We start from the raw sequence: 19,322 nt of genomic DNA on the forward strand, positions 1-19,322 counted from the left end.
AAATGTGTTAAATTTACAAAAAGCCATCAGAGAGCTGCACAGATCTGAAAGACTAGAGAGGAAGCATCGTCATAGTGAGGCATCTTTGTTTACATGTGTAGTGATGCATGCAAACTGTTACCGTCAGAGGTGTGTTTAGCATTGAGCCCCTTTACTTGTTTCTGAGACGCCATCATTGTGTCCAACAGTGGAAACCAGAGAACCTGTGAGATAAGGAAAACAAGGAATAACTAGCAATGCCAGTTCTTCACAGCAAGCGTACCCACGCACAGCACCCACCTCTCTCTGTTTCTGGTCCAGGCCCTGACAACTTCGATGACAGAAGACAATGATGTCATTCACAGACTCCTTTAATTTCATCAGCACCGATTCAGTTCTTACAGCCTCGTCCCATCTCCCATCCTTCGCTCCACTGTCACTCTCAGCAGTCAGAGCACACAGTGTTTCCTTCAGGGTCTTCACAGAGAGCAAAAAAGCTTTTTGACACAACAATTACATCCATAAGACAGCAGCAGTATAACAACCTGGTCTTTCACTATTTTAAGTATGAAAATGTTTTACTTCACAATGAAAAACACTGTCTGTGTAAACACCAACATACCACTTACAGGTCACTTTGTTACACGTGTTCATCTGCTTTGCAATGAGAGTATTGACTCAGCCAATCACACAGCAGCTGCTAAGTGCATTCAGGCCAAGCTGCTGAAGTTCAAAGTGAAACTGGGAAGGTTTGGGTGCAAAGTGACTTTGAACATGGTTGTTGGTGACAGACAGGCTGATTGATCGGCTTGGATTTGCCCACAAAACCATCTTGTAGGGTTTACAGAAAAGAAACTACCCAGTGAGCAATTCTCTGAGCAAAAATGCCTCATTGATGCTGCAGTCTGAGGAGTATAGGTATTCTGCATCGAGCTGATGCGAAGGAAACAGTAGCTCAGATGACGGCTCATTAAAGCCAGTTATTCTTAAAGGGCTACAGCAGGAGCCGATTACAGGAGGCACCACTTCAGCTAAGAACAGGAAACTGAGGCAACACTTTTCACAACAGAAGCCAGGAAACACTAATTTGATGAGCCGCAATTTCTACAGCAACATTCAGACAGGAAGATCAGAATTTGACATGAACATGAAAACATGGATCCATCCAGCCCTGTGTGTAGCACACTTTAGGTCTCTAAGTACCAATTAAGTTAGAACTGTGCGACACGACAGAAATCTCAGATATGTCACAGTTCTCGTCCCGAGAACGATATAAAGCACAGCTTTTCCTGTCAGCTCAGTGACTCTTGGGCAGCTTGTGTGAAGTGTTTTCAGCTGGGCGTCGAGTGTTTTGACCGATGCATTAAACGATACATTTCTACACATAAGTTGTAACAGCCGCCATCTTCTCTGGTTTTCTCTGTGCCTGCATCCACGCGGTGACCATCCAGACCATGAAAAAATATTGCCGTAAACAGTTTTGCGACGCCGCGAAACAAACAACAGCGTATAATATGAAACAATAGATGTTTTCATTTTGTCATATCGCACAACGCTTAATTAAACATTGTTTAAATGCTACATCCTGCCAAAGTATTGCCCGTCCCTTTACAACCACAGTGTACATGATGGCTGCTTCCAGCAGGATAACGCATCACGTCACAAAGCTCAAACAATCTCAAACTGGTTTCCTGAATATACTCAGATGACCAGCTCAGGCGGTAGAGCAGGTCATCTACTGATCAGAAGGTTGGTGGTTCGATTCCTGACTTCCCCTAGTCAAATATCCTTGGGCGAGATACATGCATGTGTGTGAATGTTAGCTAGAAAGCACTTAGAAAAATGTGCTGGTGTGAATGGGTGAATGCACAAGTTGTATAAAGCGCTTTGAGTGCTCAGAAGAGTAGAAAAGCACCATATAAGAACCAGTCACCCCGCCCAGAGGACCTCTGGTGTGAAGATCAATCAGAACCTCTGACGAATGTTTCAGCACCTCGATGCCACCAAGAATTAAAACAGCTCTGATGTCAAAAGGATGTGACAGCGTGGCAGCCCAACAAAGTGGGCAGTAAGGCAGTAAGGTCATTGCTTGTTGTCTCGAGTTAAAAAGGTTTACGATTAGAGCATAAATATTGTAGAGTCTTTACCTCACAGTTTAAATCGCAAGTGTTGCTATATAAATCAGCTGAATTGGTATTTTGATGTTATGCTGTTACCTCTAATGAGACAGCAAATGCTCCGTGAACATCTCCTTTCATCTCCAGCAGGTAGGCTGTAGCTTCGTTGCAGTGGTGCTTCTGAGTTATCTAGAGATAAAAACATTGAATGTTTAACACGGTCGCCTCAGTCTGGCTGCAGGATGCTTACCTGTGCAGTCACGACTAACATGCTGCTTGATTCTTTCCACTGAGCTGCTCCAGCTTGCTGTGTTTATGATTGACACTCAGGGTGTAGATCATCCTTACACCCTGTGTAATTTCTTATATTTGAAAACACCCATTTAAGACTTGTGAATTTAAATTTACATTTTAAATCGTATTTCCTACACTGTGTCGAGCATGCGTGCACTGTGCACAGTCAACAGCAAGAAAAAGAGTTCAACTGCATTTAAAGTGTTCATCCTGACTCTAGGCAACAATTTCATCATCACAGCTGCGCAGACATCTCTTCTTCTTAAGATGAGGTTAGTTCGGTGTCCTGGTGGATCTGTAGATACTTAACAGACTGCAGTAAAACTTCTAAAAAAGCAGCTTGAAGGCAAATGAAGCTATGAAAGACTACAAAAACCTTTAATCTTCTTCCCACCTGAAGAGCTGAAACCCAGTGAGTTATCTCAACGACGAGGACCCCACACCTTCTATCGCGGCTTCTACCGCGGCTTCTATCACAGCTTCTATCAGAGCTTCTATCACAGCTTCTATCACAGCTTCTATCACAGCTTCTATCACAGCTTCTATCACGGCTTCTATCACAGCTTCTATCACAGCTTCTATCACGGCTTCTATCACAGCTTCTATCACAGCTTCTATCACGGCTTCTATCACAGCTTCTATCACAGCTTCTATCACAGCTTCTATCGCAGCTTCTATCACAGCTTCTATCGCAGCTTCTATCACAGCTTCTATCACAGCTTCTATCGCGGCTTCTATCACAGCTTCTATCGCAGCTTCTATCACAGCTTCTATCGCAGCTTCTATCACAGCTTCTATCAGAGCTTCTATCGCAGCTTCTATCGCAGCTTCTATCACAGCTTCTATCGCAGCTTCTATCACAGCTTCTATCACAGCTTCTATCGCAGCTTCTATCACAGCTTCTATCACAGCTTCTATCGCGGCTTCTATCACAGCTTCTATCGCAGCTTCTATCACAGCTTCTATCGCAGCTTCTATCACAGCTTCTATCGCAGCTTCTATCACAGCTTCTATCGCAGCTTCTATCACAGCTTCTATCAGAGCTTCTATCACAGCTTCTATCGCGGCTTCTATCACAGCTTCTATCACGGCTTCTATCACAGCTTCTATCACGGCTTCTATCACAGCTTCTATCAGAGCTTCTATCACAGCTTCTATCGCGGCTTCTATCACAGCTTCTATCGCAGCTTCTATCACAGCTTCTATCGCAGCTTCTATCGCGGCTTCTATCACGGCTTCTATCACAGCTTCTATCACAGCTTCTATCAGAGCTTCTATCAGAGCTTCTATCACAGCTTCTATCGCGGCTTCTATCGCAGCTTCTATCACAGCTTCTATCACAGCTTCTATCACAGCTTCTATCGCGGCTTCTATCACAGCTTCTATCACAGCTTCTATCAGAGCTTCTATCAGAGCTTCTATCACAGCTTCTATCGCGGCTTCTATCACAGCTTCTATCGCAGCTTCTATCACAGCTTCTATCACAGCTTCTATCACAGCTTCTATCGCGGCTTCTATCACGGCTTCTATCACAGCTTCTATCACAGCTTCTATTGCGGCTTCTATCACAGCTTCTATCAGAGCTTCTATCACAGCTTCTATCAGAGCTTCTATCGCGGCTTCTACCGCGGCTTCTATCACAGCTTCTATCAGAGCTTCTATCACAGCTTCTATCACAGCTTCTATCGCGGCTTCTACCGCGGCTTCTATCACAGCTTCTATCACAGCTTCTATCACGGCATTCTATCAGAGCTTCTATCACAGCTTCTATCGCGGCTTCTATCGCGGCTTCTATCGCGGCTTCTATCACAGCTTCTATCGCGGCTTCTATCGCGGCTTCTATCGCGGCTTCTATCACAGCTTCTATCACAGCTTCTATCGCGGCTTCTATCACAGCTTCTATCACAGCTTCTATCGCAGCTTCTATCGCGGCTTCTATCGCGGCTTCTACCGCGGCTTCTATCACAGCTTCTATCACAGCTTCTATCACAGCTTCTATCGCGGCTTCTATCACAGCTTCTATCGCGGCTTCTACCGCAGCTTCTATCAGAGCTTCTATCACAGCTTCTATCACGGCTTCTATCGCGGCTTCTATCTCTGCTTCTATCGCGGCTTCTACCGCAGCTTCTATCAGAGCTTCTATCACAGCTTCTATCACGGCTTCTATCGCGGCTTCTATCTCTGCTTCTATCACGGCTTCTATCACAGCTTCTATCACAGCTTCTATCGCGGCTTCTATCGCAGCTTCTATCACAGCTTCTATCAGAGCTTCTATCGCGGCTTCTATCGCAGCTTCTATCGCGGCTTCTATCACAGCTTCTATCACAGCTTCTATCAGAGCTTCTATCACAGCTTGTATCGCGGCTTCTATCACAGCTTCTATCACGGCTTCTATCAGAGCTTCTATCACAGCTTCTATCACGGCTTCTATCACGGCTTCTATCACAGCTTCTATCACAGCTTCTATCACGGCTTCTATCACAGCTTCTATCGCGGCTTCTATCACAGCTTCTATCACGGCTTCTATCGCAGCTTCTACCGCGGCTTCTATCACAGCTTCTATCACAGCTTCTATCGCGGCTTCTATCACGGCTTCTATCACAGCTTCTATCACAGCTTCTATCGCGGCTTCTACCGCGGCTTCTATCGCGGCTTCTATCACAGCTTCTATCACGGCTTCTATCACGGCTTCTATCAGAGCTTCTATCACAGCTTCTATCACAGCTTCTATCGCGGCTTCTATCAGAGCTTCTATCACAGCTTCTATCACGGCTTCTATCACGGCTTCTATCACAGCTTCTATCACAGCTTCTATCACGGCTTCTATCGCAGCTTCTACCGCGGCTTCTATCACAGCTTCTATCGCGGCTTCTATCAGAGCTTCTATCACAGCTTCTATCACGGCTTCTATCACGGCTTCTATCACAGCTTCTATCACAGCTTCTATCACGGCTTCTATCGCAGCTTCTACCGCGGCTTCTATCACAGCTTCTATCACAGCTTCTATCGCGGCTTCTATCACGGCTTCTATCACAGCTTCTATCACAGCTTCTATCGCGGCTTCTATCGCGGCTTCTACCGCGGCTTCTATCGCAGCTTCTATCAGAGCTTCTATCGCGGCTTCTATCACAGCTTCTATCAGAGCTTCTATCGCGGCTTCTATCGCGGCTTCTATCACAGCTTCTATCGCAGCTTCTATCAGAGCTTCTATCGCGGCTTCTATCACAGCTTCTATCAGAGCTTCTATCACGGCTTCTATCGCGGCTTCTATCACAGCTTCTATCACGGCTTCTATCGCGGCTTCTATCACAGCTTCTATCAGAGCTTCTATCGCAGCTTCTACCGCGGCTTCTATCACAGCTTCTATCACAGCTTCTATCACGGCTTCTATCACAGCTTCTATCACAGCTTCTACCGCAGCTTCTATCGCAGCTTCTATCGCGGCTTCTATCACAGCTTCTATCACAGCTTCTATCAGAGCTTCTATCGCGGCTTCTATCACAGCTTCTATCACGGCTTCTATCGCGGCTTCTATCACAGCTTCTATCACAGCTTCTATCACAGTTTCTATCAGAGCTTCTATCACAGCTTCTATCGCGGCTTCTATCACAGCTTCTATCGCGGCTTCTATCACGGCTTCTATCGCGGCTTCTATATATAGCTATAGAAACTATGTTCTACCCAGACACACTCAAGATTACTCCATACATTAACTAATGCAGCTGTTTATGGAATAATTTGGTTTTTAACTTCTGTACACAGAAACATGCAAAGAAGAATTATAATAGTACTTGTATTGCATCTTCTAGTCTGTAGTGCTGGGAGGTGTGGAGAAAGCTCAGAAGCTGGTCTGGGGCAAAGCGGCACATTAAATCCAGCAGAAGCTCATGGAGGTCACCTTCTTGAGGTAAGATGGACCCTGAATGAGGGCCTTCCCTGAGAAGAGCAGATGACCACATAAGGAGAAGAAGAACATAATTAGGATGAGAGAGAGAAATGCAGGATTGATTCAACTTTGTGCATCTGCAAGTCTGCTGGCTTCTGCTCATGTCCAAGTGATTTTCACTATCAGATGCTGAGCACAAGGGTCCCCACAAAGCTCTGTGCAAACATTTGCGTGCCTCCCAATCTTTCCTGACGACACACTCACAGCTGGACAATTTACATGGCACCAACTATGCACCTGACTTAAACAGGAGTATAACAGCAGAACTACTTGGCAATAACATCTCCAGCTGTGTCTGCAAGAGAGCATAATCAAAGCTTAAGACGGCAGATGGTAAAACGCACACCGTACCGTGGCTCCAAGAGGCAGTTGAGGAAATTGAAAAGCAGCTGATCATCCTTGAGAGAGAGAGAAGAAGAATATTTTACATAATCACTCAAAAAATAGGAGAATATCAGAGTATAAAGCACCAATATGTCTTATTAGGAAACAGTTTCTATGCATTTAACCTGCTTTGATGGTGAATGGATCGATTATATAGCACTTTTCTACTCTCCTGAAGCACTCAAAGCACTTTATACAACAGGCCTCATCTAACAATCACACACCGGAGAGCGACTTGGGGTTAGTATCTTGCCCAGGGATATTTGGCATGCTGACTGAAGCAGCCAGGGATGGAACCACCAACCTACTGATGTGATGGAGACCACTGCTTTCTCTTCATCCCTGCTGAATGATCTTTTTTCTAGTTTTGCTTTTCTAGTGTCCTTGTCAAAAGATTGTATCACAGGTTACAGGTAGTCCAGCTCCTCCAGGATGTCACATTCACACAGGTTTGCTGCGCCTCAACATGAGAGGAGACGAGCTGCTACATGACAAGAGCCAAACAGAGCTCTAGATGGGGATCAAACCAGAAGCAGGACTAGTATCTGTTCCTTTGTGTGAGCAGGGACAGAAATGGTAAATGTATTTGTATAGCGCTTTACTAGTCCCCACTAGGGACCCCGAAGCGCTTTACACATCCAGTCATCCATCATCCACACACTGATGGCAGCTACATTGTAGCCACAGCCACCCTGGGGCACTGACAGAGGCGAGGCTGCCGGACACTGGCGCCACCGGGGCCTCTGACCACCACCAGTAGGCAACGTCGTCTTGCCCAAGGACACAACGACCGAGACTGCCCAAGCCGGGGCTCGAACCGGCAACCTTTCGATTACAAGACGAACTCCCAACTCTTGAGCCACGATCGCCCCACAGAAAGAGCACTACCAGAGCTCACTGTGACACAACCCTTACACAATCACTGTTTAGCAATCCTCCAAAAACTGGTCTTCAGTTTCATAAGAGTCAAACTATCTCAGCATCCTCTGATAGGAGCTCTGGCAACGGCTCTGAAAGAGGGACTAAAATTAGACTTGAAGCCCAACATTATGACTTAAGAGACAAATGAACGGAAACTGGGAGGCTGTAGCTCACGAGTTAGAGCATCTACTAATTCTAAGGTTGGTTGTTTGACCCCTGGCTGCTCGAGTCTGCATCTGTGGACAAGATACTGAACCCTGCTCTGCAATTCACTGTTGAGAGTGTGAATGTTAGATAAAAAGCAGTTATGGAGAGAAAAACATGCATGTGTGAATGAGGCATGCTGCATGAAGTAGAAAAGTGCGATATGAAGACTATTGTAAATACTGTACTGTTTACAGCCCTTTGGAAAATGCACAACATATGTATTTTATCTGATACACAACAAACGAAGAAGGCAAAGGTTTGGACAGCAGTCCTCAGGTTTTAATATTTGTGCTGTTCGAGGCTTTGATTAGGCTTCAGAAACTACAACGAGGAATAACATCAGTATTTCTGTTGACCTCACCTGAAGCTCAGAGACGATGTCCTGCACCTCGGAGGTGAAATGAAACAGCACTAAGTCAGCTGATTTGCTGGGGTCAAGGGTCACCACGTCCTGTGAAGGTATGTTACAAAATGTTTTGGTATTTTTGGTCAGACAGTTTCATCCTTCATTCATCCTCCTGAATTTGCAAATACAGACATGTGGAAAAAAGGGAAACATTTAAAAATAGCAGCAAACTGGGATTCAAGCAGACTGCAAGTGCTTCAACTATTAGTTCATGTCTACTTAGTCTCTGAGTGTTTAGGTTGATATTTTGTAATCCGTTTTGCATCTGCAATCACAGAATATTTCAAATTCATTGACCAAGATGAGATCGGACTGTCTGAGAATTACAGCTGTGTTTACACAAAGACCCCACGAGGCCATGTTGGTTTTTTACTTTGTTTTTATTTATATAGCACATTTAATAACAGCAAAATGTTGGCCAAAGTGCTGCACAAAGATGAAAGATTACACAGTAACAAACAATATCAATGACAGATTTGCGGCACCGCAAACGCCCGGTCACCTCTCTGAAGCAGCCTGGACTCAGACGTGGCCAGGAGCAAGAGATCACTTGATCTAAGAGCTCAAATAAGGCTGCAGCCAGTCAGACAGATACTCTGGAGCCTGACCGTTCAGCGCTTTATATTCATCAATAAAATGTTGGATTTAATTCTAAAGCGGACTGGGAGCCAGTGCGGCGAGCACCGGGGAAACGTGTTTGCGTCTCTTCGTGTCAGGAGACGAGCTGCAGCGCTCTGGACCAGCTGGAGCCGTGCTAGACAACGCTGGCTAACAGCTACATATGAAGGATTACAGTGGTCCATAAAAGCGTGAACTGCCCGTTTTAGTTTTTTAAAAGATAAGAATGATCTCACCTTGGATAAGATTTAAAAAAGGACCGCTGTACAACAGAGTTAATCTGTTACTCAAAGGTAAACTTATTATCAGGGATAACCCCCAGATTTTTGGCATGCGGTTTAACACAAGGTGCCAAAGTGTGCAGATCCGGGGTACTAGAATAGCAGCTTGATCCAAAGATGATCGCTTCAGTTTTTTCCTCGTTAAAATTAAGAAAATTTGAGGCCATCCAGGTCTTAACTTCGTCGAGACACTGAAATAAGGATGAGCATGTGTGTCAACTGAAACCAGCTCGCAAGTGTTAACTGATGGTGTGCTGACAGAAGCATCAGGATAACCTGTGACGTGTACAGGGCGCGCTGCAGACTGCAGACAGCAGACGACCACAGAAAACTGCAAAAGCAACCCGAGAGATCCTCAAGACAAGAAGATAGCTAGCTCAGTGGGTAAAGTGTTGGACCCGTGATCAGAAGGTCAGGGGTTCGATTCCCCTGAACGGCTACCCTTGAGGTACCCCTGAGCAAGGCACCGTCCCTACACACTGCTCCCCGGGCGCCTAATGGCTGCCCACTGCTTCACTGAGTGATCAGGTTCAATGCAGAGAGGAATTTCCCCACGGGGATTAATACAGTACACATTATTGTTATTCATCTAATCGTGATCCAACGCAGCAGCTTCAGAGTGAAAAACATTATTTGTTATGTACGAAGACTTTCTTCCTGCAGTGGCACATCAATGCTTAACCCTCGGTAAGGCAAGTGCAGGCATGGAACCTCCCAAACTCAGACAGCGTCCGGTTTCCTTTCTCTGAATAGATAAGACTTCATTATCATATCTACTACATACATCCTGTGTTTGATCTGTGTAGGGTGACTGCATTTCTGCCTGGCAACAGGGTAATAAAGATGTGGCAGGAAACTATAGGGTCTGCTTCCTGTGTGGACTGAAATCATTTCTACAAGAATAAAACTAACAAAAGACCAAAAACAGCTGTTGATTTCTTTTATTTAATGCACTAAACACAACAAGAGAGAACCGCAAACAAGGAGCAGCTTGAGGTGTCAACAACAAAAGCCTGCCAGAGCATCTACAGACAGGAAACAGCATAGACGAAGGACATCCAAGACATCTGACGGACCTTCAGACCAGACTGATTTCTGAGCTTCTGTCATTTGGGACAGTTAAGGCCACACTGTTGTTAAACCTCTTGAATTAAAGCTTCCACTTTAATCCCATGTTGATTGTCTTTCATGTTGAAGCACAAAATTACAAATACTTGTACTAACTGTCGACCCTTCACAGTAACAGTGACGCATATATTGCAAATACACGTTTGTAAAAAAAGAAACCAAAGTGGACTCACATCAGTCAGAGTCAGAACAGGCTCTTTTGTGAACACTCTGCTATTGACAGAGTGAGCGACCTACAGCCTGCTAACCACTGTCAGAAATGTTAGAAATCTCTCATTAAACACCTACCAATGTGACCCATTTAGCCTGTGACTGTCACACTCAACCCACCATCTACCACAGTAATAAGCACCAGGATGTAATGCACAGCTGTGTGTGTGTGTGTGTGTGTGTGTGTGTACTAACCCTTATGTGCTTCAGCACTTTGCTCTTGACTCGTTGTTTTTCCTCGTGGCTGTATCCAGGCATGGACAGCAGGTTGTGGATGTAGTTAAAGATTTCCCACTGACAAACAGTCACACTCAATTATTCCATAGATATAATATCTACATATACAGCATAATACATTTGCAAGTTTACACTTTTAAGTCAAATGACCTGAATAATCTCACCTTTCTGAGGGGGTCTTTCAGGTAGCAGTCAATGATCATGTCATACTGATGATTCTTCTCATAAAGAAATTCACAGATTTGGTAGCTGGTGGCAAAACACATGATAATAAGAAGAAAATCCTGCAGCATTGCTACCATTTGAATTACATGATGTGTTCATATATAAACTCTCTCAGCTGTTTTCACAGGTAACGTATGTAAGGCAAAAGATCCACACTCCTATATGTGTTGATGTGAAAATGCACAAGAGTGAAATTGGTGTATCACAAATATGTCGTGCATATCAAATACTGACAAAGTTAAAGCAGCAATAAAACACTGTGTATTTTCTCTCACTCACATGGCTTTGTGCTTTGCACTGTTCATACGGACAAATCTATCAGTAACCTTCACATTTAGAAACTTCTCAACTTTCCCTTCTCTGAGTCCAGGTTTACACACGATTTCAGGTTTTTGCCAAACAAATCCAAACTCTGCTTGGTTCATCTGTTGCCCTCAGTGTGCACTTGTTTAAAGCAAGAAAACTCAAAGAGACATTTTTCCTTCAAAGGCTGGTGGAACCACAGCAGTCAGTTAAATCAGGAGTGAACTAAAAGTTGCTCATGCAAAGTTTGCATACGTGTTGATAAATGCTGCAGTTAAAAGTTGTTAAAACTGAATTCTCCTTCGTTGTGTTCAGCTACTTACAACTTGGCTTTCTCTGCCAGCATCAGGAGTCTTTCTTCATTAAACTGGACCACGCCCCCGACCTGCAGGAGCTCCAGCAGAACCTTTAAATCAATCACAAAGTTAGTTATTACGCTTGAATCAGCAGCTGAATGCAGTAGTTGTGGTCAAAGGTTCTCATTTACTCATCAAGGGCGAGCTCTAATGACGCAGCATCTTTAGTGACTCGGGTGCTCAAGTCTGGATTTTCTCTAATCTACGAGGTCTCACAGTTATTAAAGATGTATTCTGTACAATCAGTCGATCCTGGAAGGAGAACCGTTCAGTGAAACGATGATCCTGCCCACAGCTGTATGTCAGACAAGAACACCGCTGAAGTCCAGCAGCTGCTCGCTGCCGTTTACAGACTGTAGTTAAAAGAAGGAGGGATGCTGCGCTGTGGGAAACACAGACTTTCAGATGTGCTGCTCCGAATGCCAAATTCAAAATGAGCTCATGTTTGTCTTAAAACGGTTCCTTTTCTCAGTGTAAACATTTGGTGTATTTTCTATGATGTGTGAACAAAGCTGAATACTGCTGCCAGCATCAGCCGTAGGGCTCCGAGGACCTGCACTCCCAGCAGTCCGTCATCCTGACGCACATTTACAACCAGAGCACAAAGCAGGCGACCACGCCAGTGTTTTAGAAAACGCTGCGTCTGGTTCCTGTGCCAGGAGGTCGACACGCTGGAGCTCGCTGACGCCTATCGGCACCAAGGCAACTGTTGAGAGCGGCGAGCAAGCGCAAGGTCACGAGAGAGACGGAGGTTTGTGTATTTAACCTGCTGCCTTTCAGTGTGTCGGGAATCATCGTCCGGACAACAAAGGAACTCCAGCACCTGCACAGACAATGAGATCATTGAAAGATCAGAAAGAGGAAAGACAAACCAATTCATTTAAAGACTCAAAGGTGAAACGTCATCGACTTGTTTTCAGGTCATAGTCGAGAGTCCGTCTGGCTTAAGTCTCGTTACATCTGCGAGAGGGTAAGATGTGCTGTTGCTAAGACTAGATCATCTTCAATCCTTCATATGTTACACTAATATGTTAATAAAGTCTAAACACTTTGTGTGCACAGACACGACTTTGCCAGAGGAATGAACACTTTGCAAACAGAGAGGTGCAGGCGGCTGCCTGATGCAGTTCACCTGTACAGATACGCTCAAGCTGTGAACAACACAGAATCAAAAACTCATTTATTTCAACACAAGTAAGCAAGCAGAGAAAACAGGTTTGTGTTTGTGCTACGTCACACATCTGGAAGCTGCTTCTCAAGGAGAATAATGGTTCTAGTTCCTCCTCTAAATCCAGGCAGGATTCGATGGTGTGATCCAAATTAGGAAATCAATCTGTTCATGGTCATGTGTTTTTGTGCTCAGGCCGTGAGGTAGTCAAATCAGAAATGCTGAATAAACATTGAAATTGCTTCGAGGACGGCCTAGCTCAAAAAAAGACTGAACGTATAACAGCTACTGGTCACCTGATCAAAGAGCTTCCTGTTCACAAACAGGGTGTTGTCTGGTTTGGCCAACTGACGAGCTAAAAAGGTGAAGAGCCCGCCCACTTGGGAGGGAGTGAAGTCTGCGTTGTCCACCATTACCTAGAGAAACAGAAATGCAAACCACAGTCATGACTGCACCGACGTTTGCCATTAAGTCCGCTTTATTTCCCAAATATGGTAAAAAATAAAGAATTTCTTATTTTGGGTTTTATCTACAGCACTGTGCAAAAGTCTGGAGCCAGATTTAGTTTCTGAAGGACTTCCAAAGTGTTTTCAGTGCAGTCCTGGTCCCAGACCATTTCCATCAACTTAACACTGAATCACTCAGTCAAAGACGCAAGGACTGACGTTTTCAGACTATTTTTTATTTGCATCCACTAACTGGATCTATGAAATGCCAAAGATAGCGCAGCGGTTTTGTTTAATTGGTGTTCAGTGTGTCCTTCACAAAAGTGTGAGGCCTACAAACAAACAGATGAAGAACAGCATCTGAAAGTCATGTCCATAAGAAAGACCCGACACACACAGGGTGTTGTGTCAGGAAGGCTGTGGGGCAGAGTGTGGGCGGCCAGCGCTGGAAAGCCGCCGCCACACATAGTAATAAAGAGTTCTTCACAGCCGGCGTGTGCGTCCTGTGCTCACTGCCCACATTGTCGTTTTACCTGAAGTAAGATGTCCACTATCCTCTGCTGGTACTCAAGGGCCTGCTTGTCATTTTTAAAGTCCTCAAATGTCTAGAAAGAAGTGAGAACATCATAATGAGTGAAGAACAACCATAAAAGTAACATTTCCCTTTTTGAGGGAAACTCCCACATCGGTCTGCACTCTGTGGTTATTAGCATACATCTACACTTGTGCCCTAAAGGTGATCTTTCAGGGTACTGTGGTGGTCTCCCAGTGCCGACCTGCCGCTTCACGTTCACTCTGCCTCTCTGCGTTAAGGGAACGCCACTTTTCCTTTCCTTCAGAGGACACGGAGCACACACGTTGTCGTCTGCGTCCTTAGCTGACACGCCTGGTTTCCTCTGCCACTCAGTATAAAACTCCAGGCATCATCAGATCGTTGTAGTCGCACACACTCAGTAATACTTAGCGTGCAGTTTTCCACTTCCCTGACGTTTCGGCCCAGTGCCCAAGTCTTGACTTTTCCTGACCCCTCCCCTTTGCAACCCTGCCTGTCAACTCTGATTCCCACTGCAAAGCAAACAGACATTAAAGAAAAGGCTGGACTCATGTTAAGCTTGGAGCTCCCTGCATACCTGCTCAGCTCCCCTGGCATCACACTCTTCCTCCTGTTTGTAAAGTAAGCTGTGTTGGAGTCCTCTGACACAGTAACAACTGTCAGAAATGACAGTCCAAAACACTGACCCGTGAATTCAACGTCTAAAAACAAAAAATGTGCATGTTAGCATTGAAGCGCACTGATAAATGCTGTGTGACGGAGCTAGCTAAGATGTGAGGAACTTGGAGAAGTATCTATATAAAGTTATCTACTCCAAGTTGATACCAAAGAGCTTAACTTGACGCCCAATAAACCCAGAAAAGAATTTGGATACTGTGCATGCAGAGCGCACTGTGTTTGATCACTGTCTCTGCATGCTGCTGCTCTGTATGCCCACTCTTTGTAAGATTCTTTATGTTCATGATTGTCGCTGTTTGCCATATTTAATGACAGACGATCTTCCCAGGGGAATTTGCATCTTCTCCTGCAGTCGAACCAGGGAAACCAGCCAACTGGGTAAACCATTAAACCATCAAACCACGCCAGGCTAAACCACAAACAACAACAAACAAAATAAAAACCCAGATCTGAATACATTCTGATTACATTTAAAATTTTAATCTCACCATGGCGAGAACATTGAGAAATTCCCTGGTGTCAAAGTGGAGGAGTGTACGAATGAATGGGAAAACGTCCTCTTCCTCGGACGAGTCGGCTGAGTGGAGACGGATTAGGAAGTCAAAAACCTGACAGACACAAGAACATGTCAAACATTAGTTACCAGTGTTTAGAAAAAAGGCATCACTGAAAGGTTTCTCTGGGATTAATCCACGGATGTTCCCGGTGACTGATTTCTGCGTCAGATAATCCGATGAGACAAACCAGCGAGTCTAAAACTCCCAGAGCTGCTCAACAGATGATGCCGTAAACAAACCCTTCTAACAGTCACACCTGAGGCGATGCTGAGCTGTGTGGACCCTGCATGTTGTACCCAAGCAGACAGAAAAAACAAGAAACGATGTTAAATGTGATACAAAAGTGTGTCTGCTGGAATGCTGACGACGAGGACGAATTTCACCTTTCAGCAGAGCAATGACCCCAAATGTGCATCCAAAGAAAAAAATGGCTTCACACGAAGATTAAAGGTTGAATCTTTTTTAAGATTTCCTTTGAGTTTGAGGATCACAAATCTGATCTCAGATCATCGTCTGGTGTTCCTCTAACAATCCCAAACTGAATCACGCTGTGAGTGATGATCTCCAAGACTTGAATGCCATTCCTGCTTTCCCTTCTGGGAAGGCCCTGACCCAGAAGGCTTATGAGACTAAATTAGTCCCTATTATAGTGAGCATGATAGTGTGGCAAACATCCAGCTGATTTTGAAAACAGGCTGGGAGGGCACTGACCCAACCAGCTATATTCCTCTGCTATATCACTAAAACTGTCCTTAGCCGTGTTTCCTTACACGCTAACATCAGCACATCGCTGTGGTTGGTTGTGTCCAGTTTACTCTGCTGGAGCGTCTCGTGACTGGTGCTATCAGAATGAACTGAACCGGGAAAAAATGTGTTTAACCAGCTAGTATTTCTGTTACCAACCAGCAAGAGCAACAGTCTTCACTGATAATAGACGTTCACAGTATTGATGGACCTGCAGGCGCTGTGATTTATAATCACAGTACAGCGTAGTTAATCAGTACAACTGTATCTGCATACCTGGTTCTTGACTTGAACCACAAGGTCTTCTGGGATATCTCCAAGTGGATACGCCCTCCCTGCAAGACAACAGCTACGCGCGCACACACACACACACACACACACACACACACACCATATATTGTCAGATATATGCATAAACAGTGGTGTGTACATAATACAAAGATTAATGGCTGTGAAAAGTTCGACTCAGGTGCACAAACCTAAAGCCACGAGCTTAAAATCACAATAAACGTTCGACTGCTCGTCCACAGTAAACGTAGCATTTATGCTAAACAGGGGTTTATGCTACAATAAACTGAGGATGAGTTACCTTATGTACACGAGTAGTTTGTTTCCCATTACCACGTTCTCATCTAACCAAGAACAGAAATGCAGAGATTTATTTGATGAAAAGCTTTGCTATCAAGATGGACAACAACGGATCAAATGTGGTTTTTACCTGTTAGGCTCCTTCCCTCCTTAAGTGTTGGACCAATCACTGCAAAGAGTTTCTGAAATAAAGAGGATTTATCAATCAATGAATCAATCGATTCAGATGTTTTTTTAAAGGTTTGTTAAAAAAGAAAAAGCTTTGGAGACGATCAGTGAACAAACTGTTACCCATCATGCACCAGTACGTGGTGCAGATGGAGGCCCGTCTTCTCCAAATGACTGAATCAGCTCTGCTGCCATGGCAACCCTCTACATCTGCCTGACAGACTGCCCAACAAACGGGATTTTTATGAATCATTCTCATTTAAATCCACGTAGATGGAAAAACTGAACTGAATGCAGTGTTCATCTCACCATCTCACCTAAATGTTCATTAACCTTTATTTCTGATGAAATGAGACGATAACTAAATAAAAACTGATGCATAAGGACAAAAACTGATGAAATGACACTTTGCCACTGAATAAAAGTGAGAGGAAGCCTTATATTGTCTCCTGCCCTCTGACTGATACTGTAAACATTGTTGTAGTGGCTGTACTTGGATAATGACAATGACGTGAGTTCGGCTGTTGTCCCATTCTTGTCTGATAGCAGATTCCTGCTGCTCAACAGTCCCGGGTCGCCCGTGTTGTACTTTTGTTTTCATGCCTGCACAGACCTTCAGTGTTTATAGAGTTGCTACTACAAAGCCATGCTGTGGGAATAGATGTAGCATGAGGTTTAGCATTGTCTTGCTAACAGACATTGTGTGGACATTCTGATCTAAAACCTGTGCATACATTTCAGCTCTGATGGAGCCTGTGTTGCATACTGTTGATTAATGAGTATTTGTAGATGCAGTTTTGCAGATTAGTCACGCCGCCTCACTAACATACCTTTTTATACCCAATCACATCGCTGGCTTTTTGCTAAGCAACCACATTAGTCTCATCCATCTTTTTAGTAACACTTACTTTTCGTACTTTGGAACCTTTGTTGTCTCTTAAAATGACACATTTTCATTACTCGAATTCATGTCAGACAATAAAATAATGCTTCTGTAAAGAAACTGCCCTGCTATGAGACAAAAGGACCGACCTCCATTGGAGTGATGTAGTCATTCATCCCACTGTTGAAAACGTAGATCATTGCATCATAGAGCTGGTTCTCCCAACATACTTGGACCACCTACACACACACAGACACACACAGGACCATTTATCAGTATAACTGTACTCGGACTGTTCTCAGTCATTGGGTGGGCTGCTGCTGACACAAACACACAAACACACAGAACCTCGTCGCCATTTCTGATTTATATACAGAGTTTGACAGCTCGCACAGTTTTTGCTGGACGGTTTTTACTACACATGCATACACACCTGCTGGATGTCCAAGCTGGTAACATCTAGGTGGACGATGCATCTCTCCAGACTGTCCATCATACCATTACTATGGTAGTGGTCAAGGAGGTCCCTCATAATGGCTGCAGTGAGGTGTCCAACACGATCAGCAACAACGTACGACTCCAGTGACTCCAAGAACACAGCCTTAGCAACCATATTCTCTACCAGCCGTGAATACAGCTGGTTAAAGAGGAGGTCACTGTACACACACACACACACGCACGCACGCACGCACGCACACACACACACACACACACACACACACACACACACACACACACACACACAGAAAAAGAAAATCTGAAGTCAACATTGTTGGTGGTACAACAAAAACGTATTCGGATCAGTTCATCCCTTTGATGTGATGCAGTACATGAAGTATAAAGTACTCCATGTGCTGGCTCAGACCCAAACACACATTTACAGAGTGTTACAGCATACACACCTGTGCACCAATGTTCCCTCTAAGCTGCGCACTGCTCGCACGTCTCTGCGCACAGAAAATCTGCATTGCGCACAAAATAATCTAACCTGAGTTGAAATTAAAACTTTAACAATTCTGTTTTGCAGTGTTAGTCATTACTGGCCGCTCCCGTATGGGAACGATGCCACCTTATCTCAAAGTCCACCAATAATGTGTATATGCGCAGCCAATCAGCGTCGCTGACAGGCTATGACAGCGTCCTTATGTGCGACACCGGTGTTTTAGCAAAGCGGCTGATGTGGAGTGAAGCCACGTTAGTGTACAACCATTGGAGATGTGAGCAGGACAGACGGAACAACTGACGGACAAAGTGTGGACTTTATACCAGTTTTTAAATTGTGTTGATCGGCCACGTAAAACCAGAGTAGTCAGCGTGTAGTCAGCGTGTAGTGAGTGTGTAGTCAGTGTGTAGTTATTGTGTAGTGAGTGTGTAGTCAGTGTGTAGTCAGTGTGTAGTGAGTGTGTAGTCAGTGTGTAGTGTAGTCAGTGTGTAGTTATTGTGTAGTCAGTGTGTAGTTATTGTGTAGTCAGTGTGTAGTTATTGTGTAGTCAGTGTGTAGTTATTGTGTAGTCAGTGTGTAGTTAGTGTGTAGTCAGTGTGTAGTGAGTGTGTAGTCAGCGTGTAGTCAGCGTGTAGTTAGCGTGTAGTCAGCGTGTAGTTAGCGTGTAGTCAGCGTGTAGTTAGCGTGTAGTGTAGTCAGTAGTGTAGTTAGTGTGTAGTTAGTGTGTAGTCAGCGTGTAGTTAGCGTGTAGTCAGCGTGTAGTCAGTGTGTAGTGAGTGTGTAGTCAGCGTGTAGTCAGCGTGTAGTTAGCGTGTAGTCAGTGTGTAGTTAGTGTGTAGTGTAGTCAGTAGTGTAGTCAGCGTGTAGTCAGTGTGTAGTCAGTGTGTAGTGTAGTCAGTAGTGTAGTCAGCGTGTAGTCAGTGTGTAGTCAGTGTGTAGTGTAGTCAGTAGTGTAGTCAGCGTGTAGTCAGTGTGTAGTCAG

At 44.5% G+C, this 19,322-nt stretch overlaps 1 protein-coding gene across 1 annotated transcript in view; it reads right to left on the minus strand.

The window, feature by feature from the left end:
• The window catches only part of vps8 (VPS8 subunit of CORVET complex), a 71,486-nt gene that overhangs the window by 9,289 nt on the left and 42,875 nt on the right, over positions 1–19,322 (minus strand). Inside the window, exons 21-38 of the mRNA XM_085368980.1 lie at positions 17,831–18,053; positions 17,547–17,636; positions 16,477–16,528; positions 16,348–16,390; positions 16,035–16,107; positions 14,946–15,065; positions 13,760–13,831; positions 13,077–13,196; positions 12,379–12,435; positions 11,580–11,662; positions 10,893–10,977; positions 10,687–10,785; positions 8,210–8,299; positions 6,688–6,734; positions 6,182–6,326; positions 2,196–2,285; positions 280–456; positions 122–203 (exon numbers count right to left, since the gene is read on the minus strand). Coding sequence (XP_085225106.1) covers positions 122–203; positions 280–456; positions 2,196–2,285; positions 6,182–6,326; positions 6,688–6,734; positions 8,210–8,299; positions 10,687–10,785; positions 10,893–10,977; positions 11,580–11,662; positions 12,379–12,435; positions 13,077–13,196; positions 13,760–13,831; positions 14,946–15,065; positions 16,035–16,107; positions 16,348–16,390; positions 16,477–16,528; positions 17,547–17,636; positions 17,831–18,053 — 1,748 coding nt within the window. The remainder of the gene's footprint in view (positions 1–121; positions 204–279; positions 457–2,195; positions 2,286–6,181; positions 6,327–6,687; positions 6,735–8,209; positions 8,300–10,686; positions 10,786–10,892; positions 10,978–11,579; positions 11,663–12,378; positions 12,436–13,076; positions 13,197–13,759; positions 13,832–14,945; positions 15,066–16,034; positions 16,108–16,347; positions 16,391–16,476; positions 16,529–17,546; positions 17,637–17,830; positions 18,054–19,322) is intronic.

The sequence above is a fragment of the Diplotaxodon limnothrissa genome, linkage group LG13 (genome assembly GCF_057381915.1).
Source record: "Diplotaxodon limnothrissa isolate DT_005_m linkage group LG13, D_limnothrissa_male_GT1.1, whole genome shotgun sequence".
In the NCBI taxonomy this organism is placed as follows: domain Eukaryota; kingdom Metazoa; phylum Chordata; class Actinopteri; order Cichliformes; family Cichlidae; genus Diplotaxodon; species Diplotaxodon limnothrissa.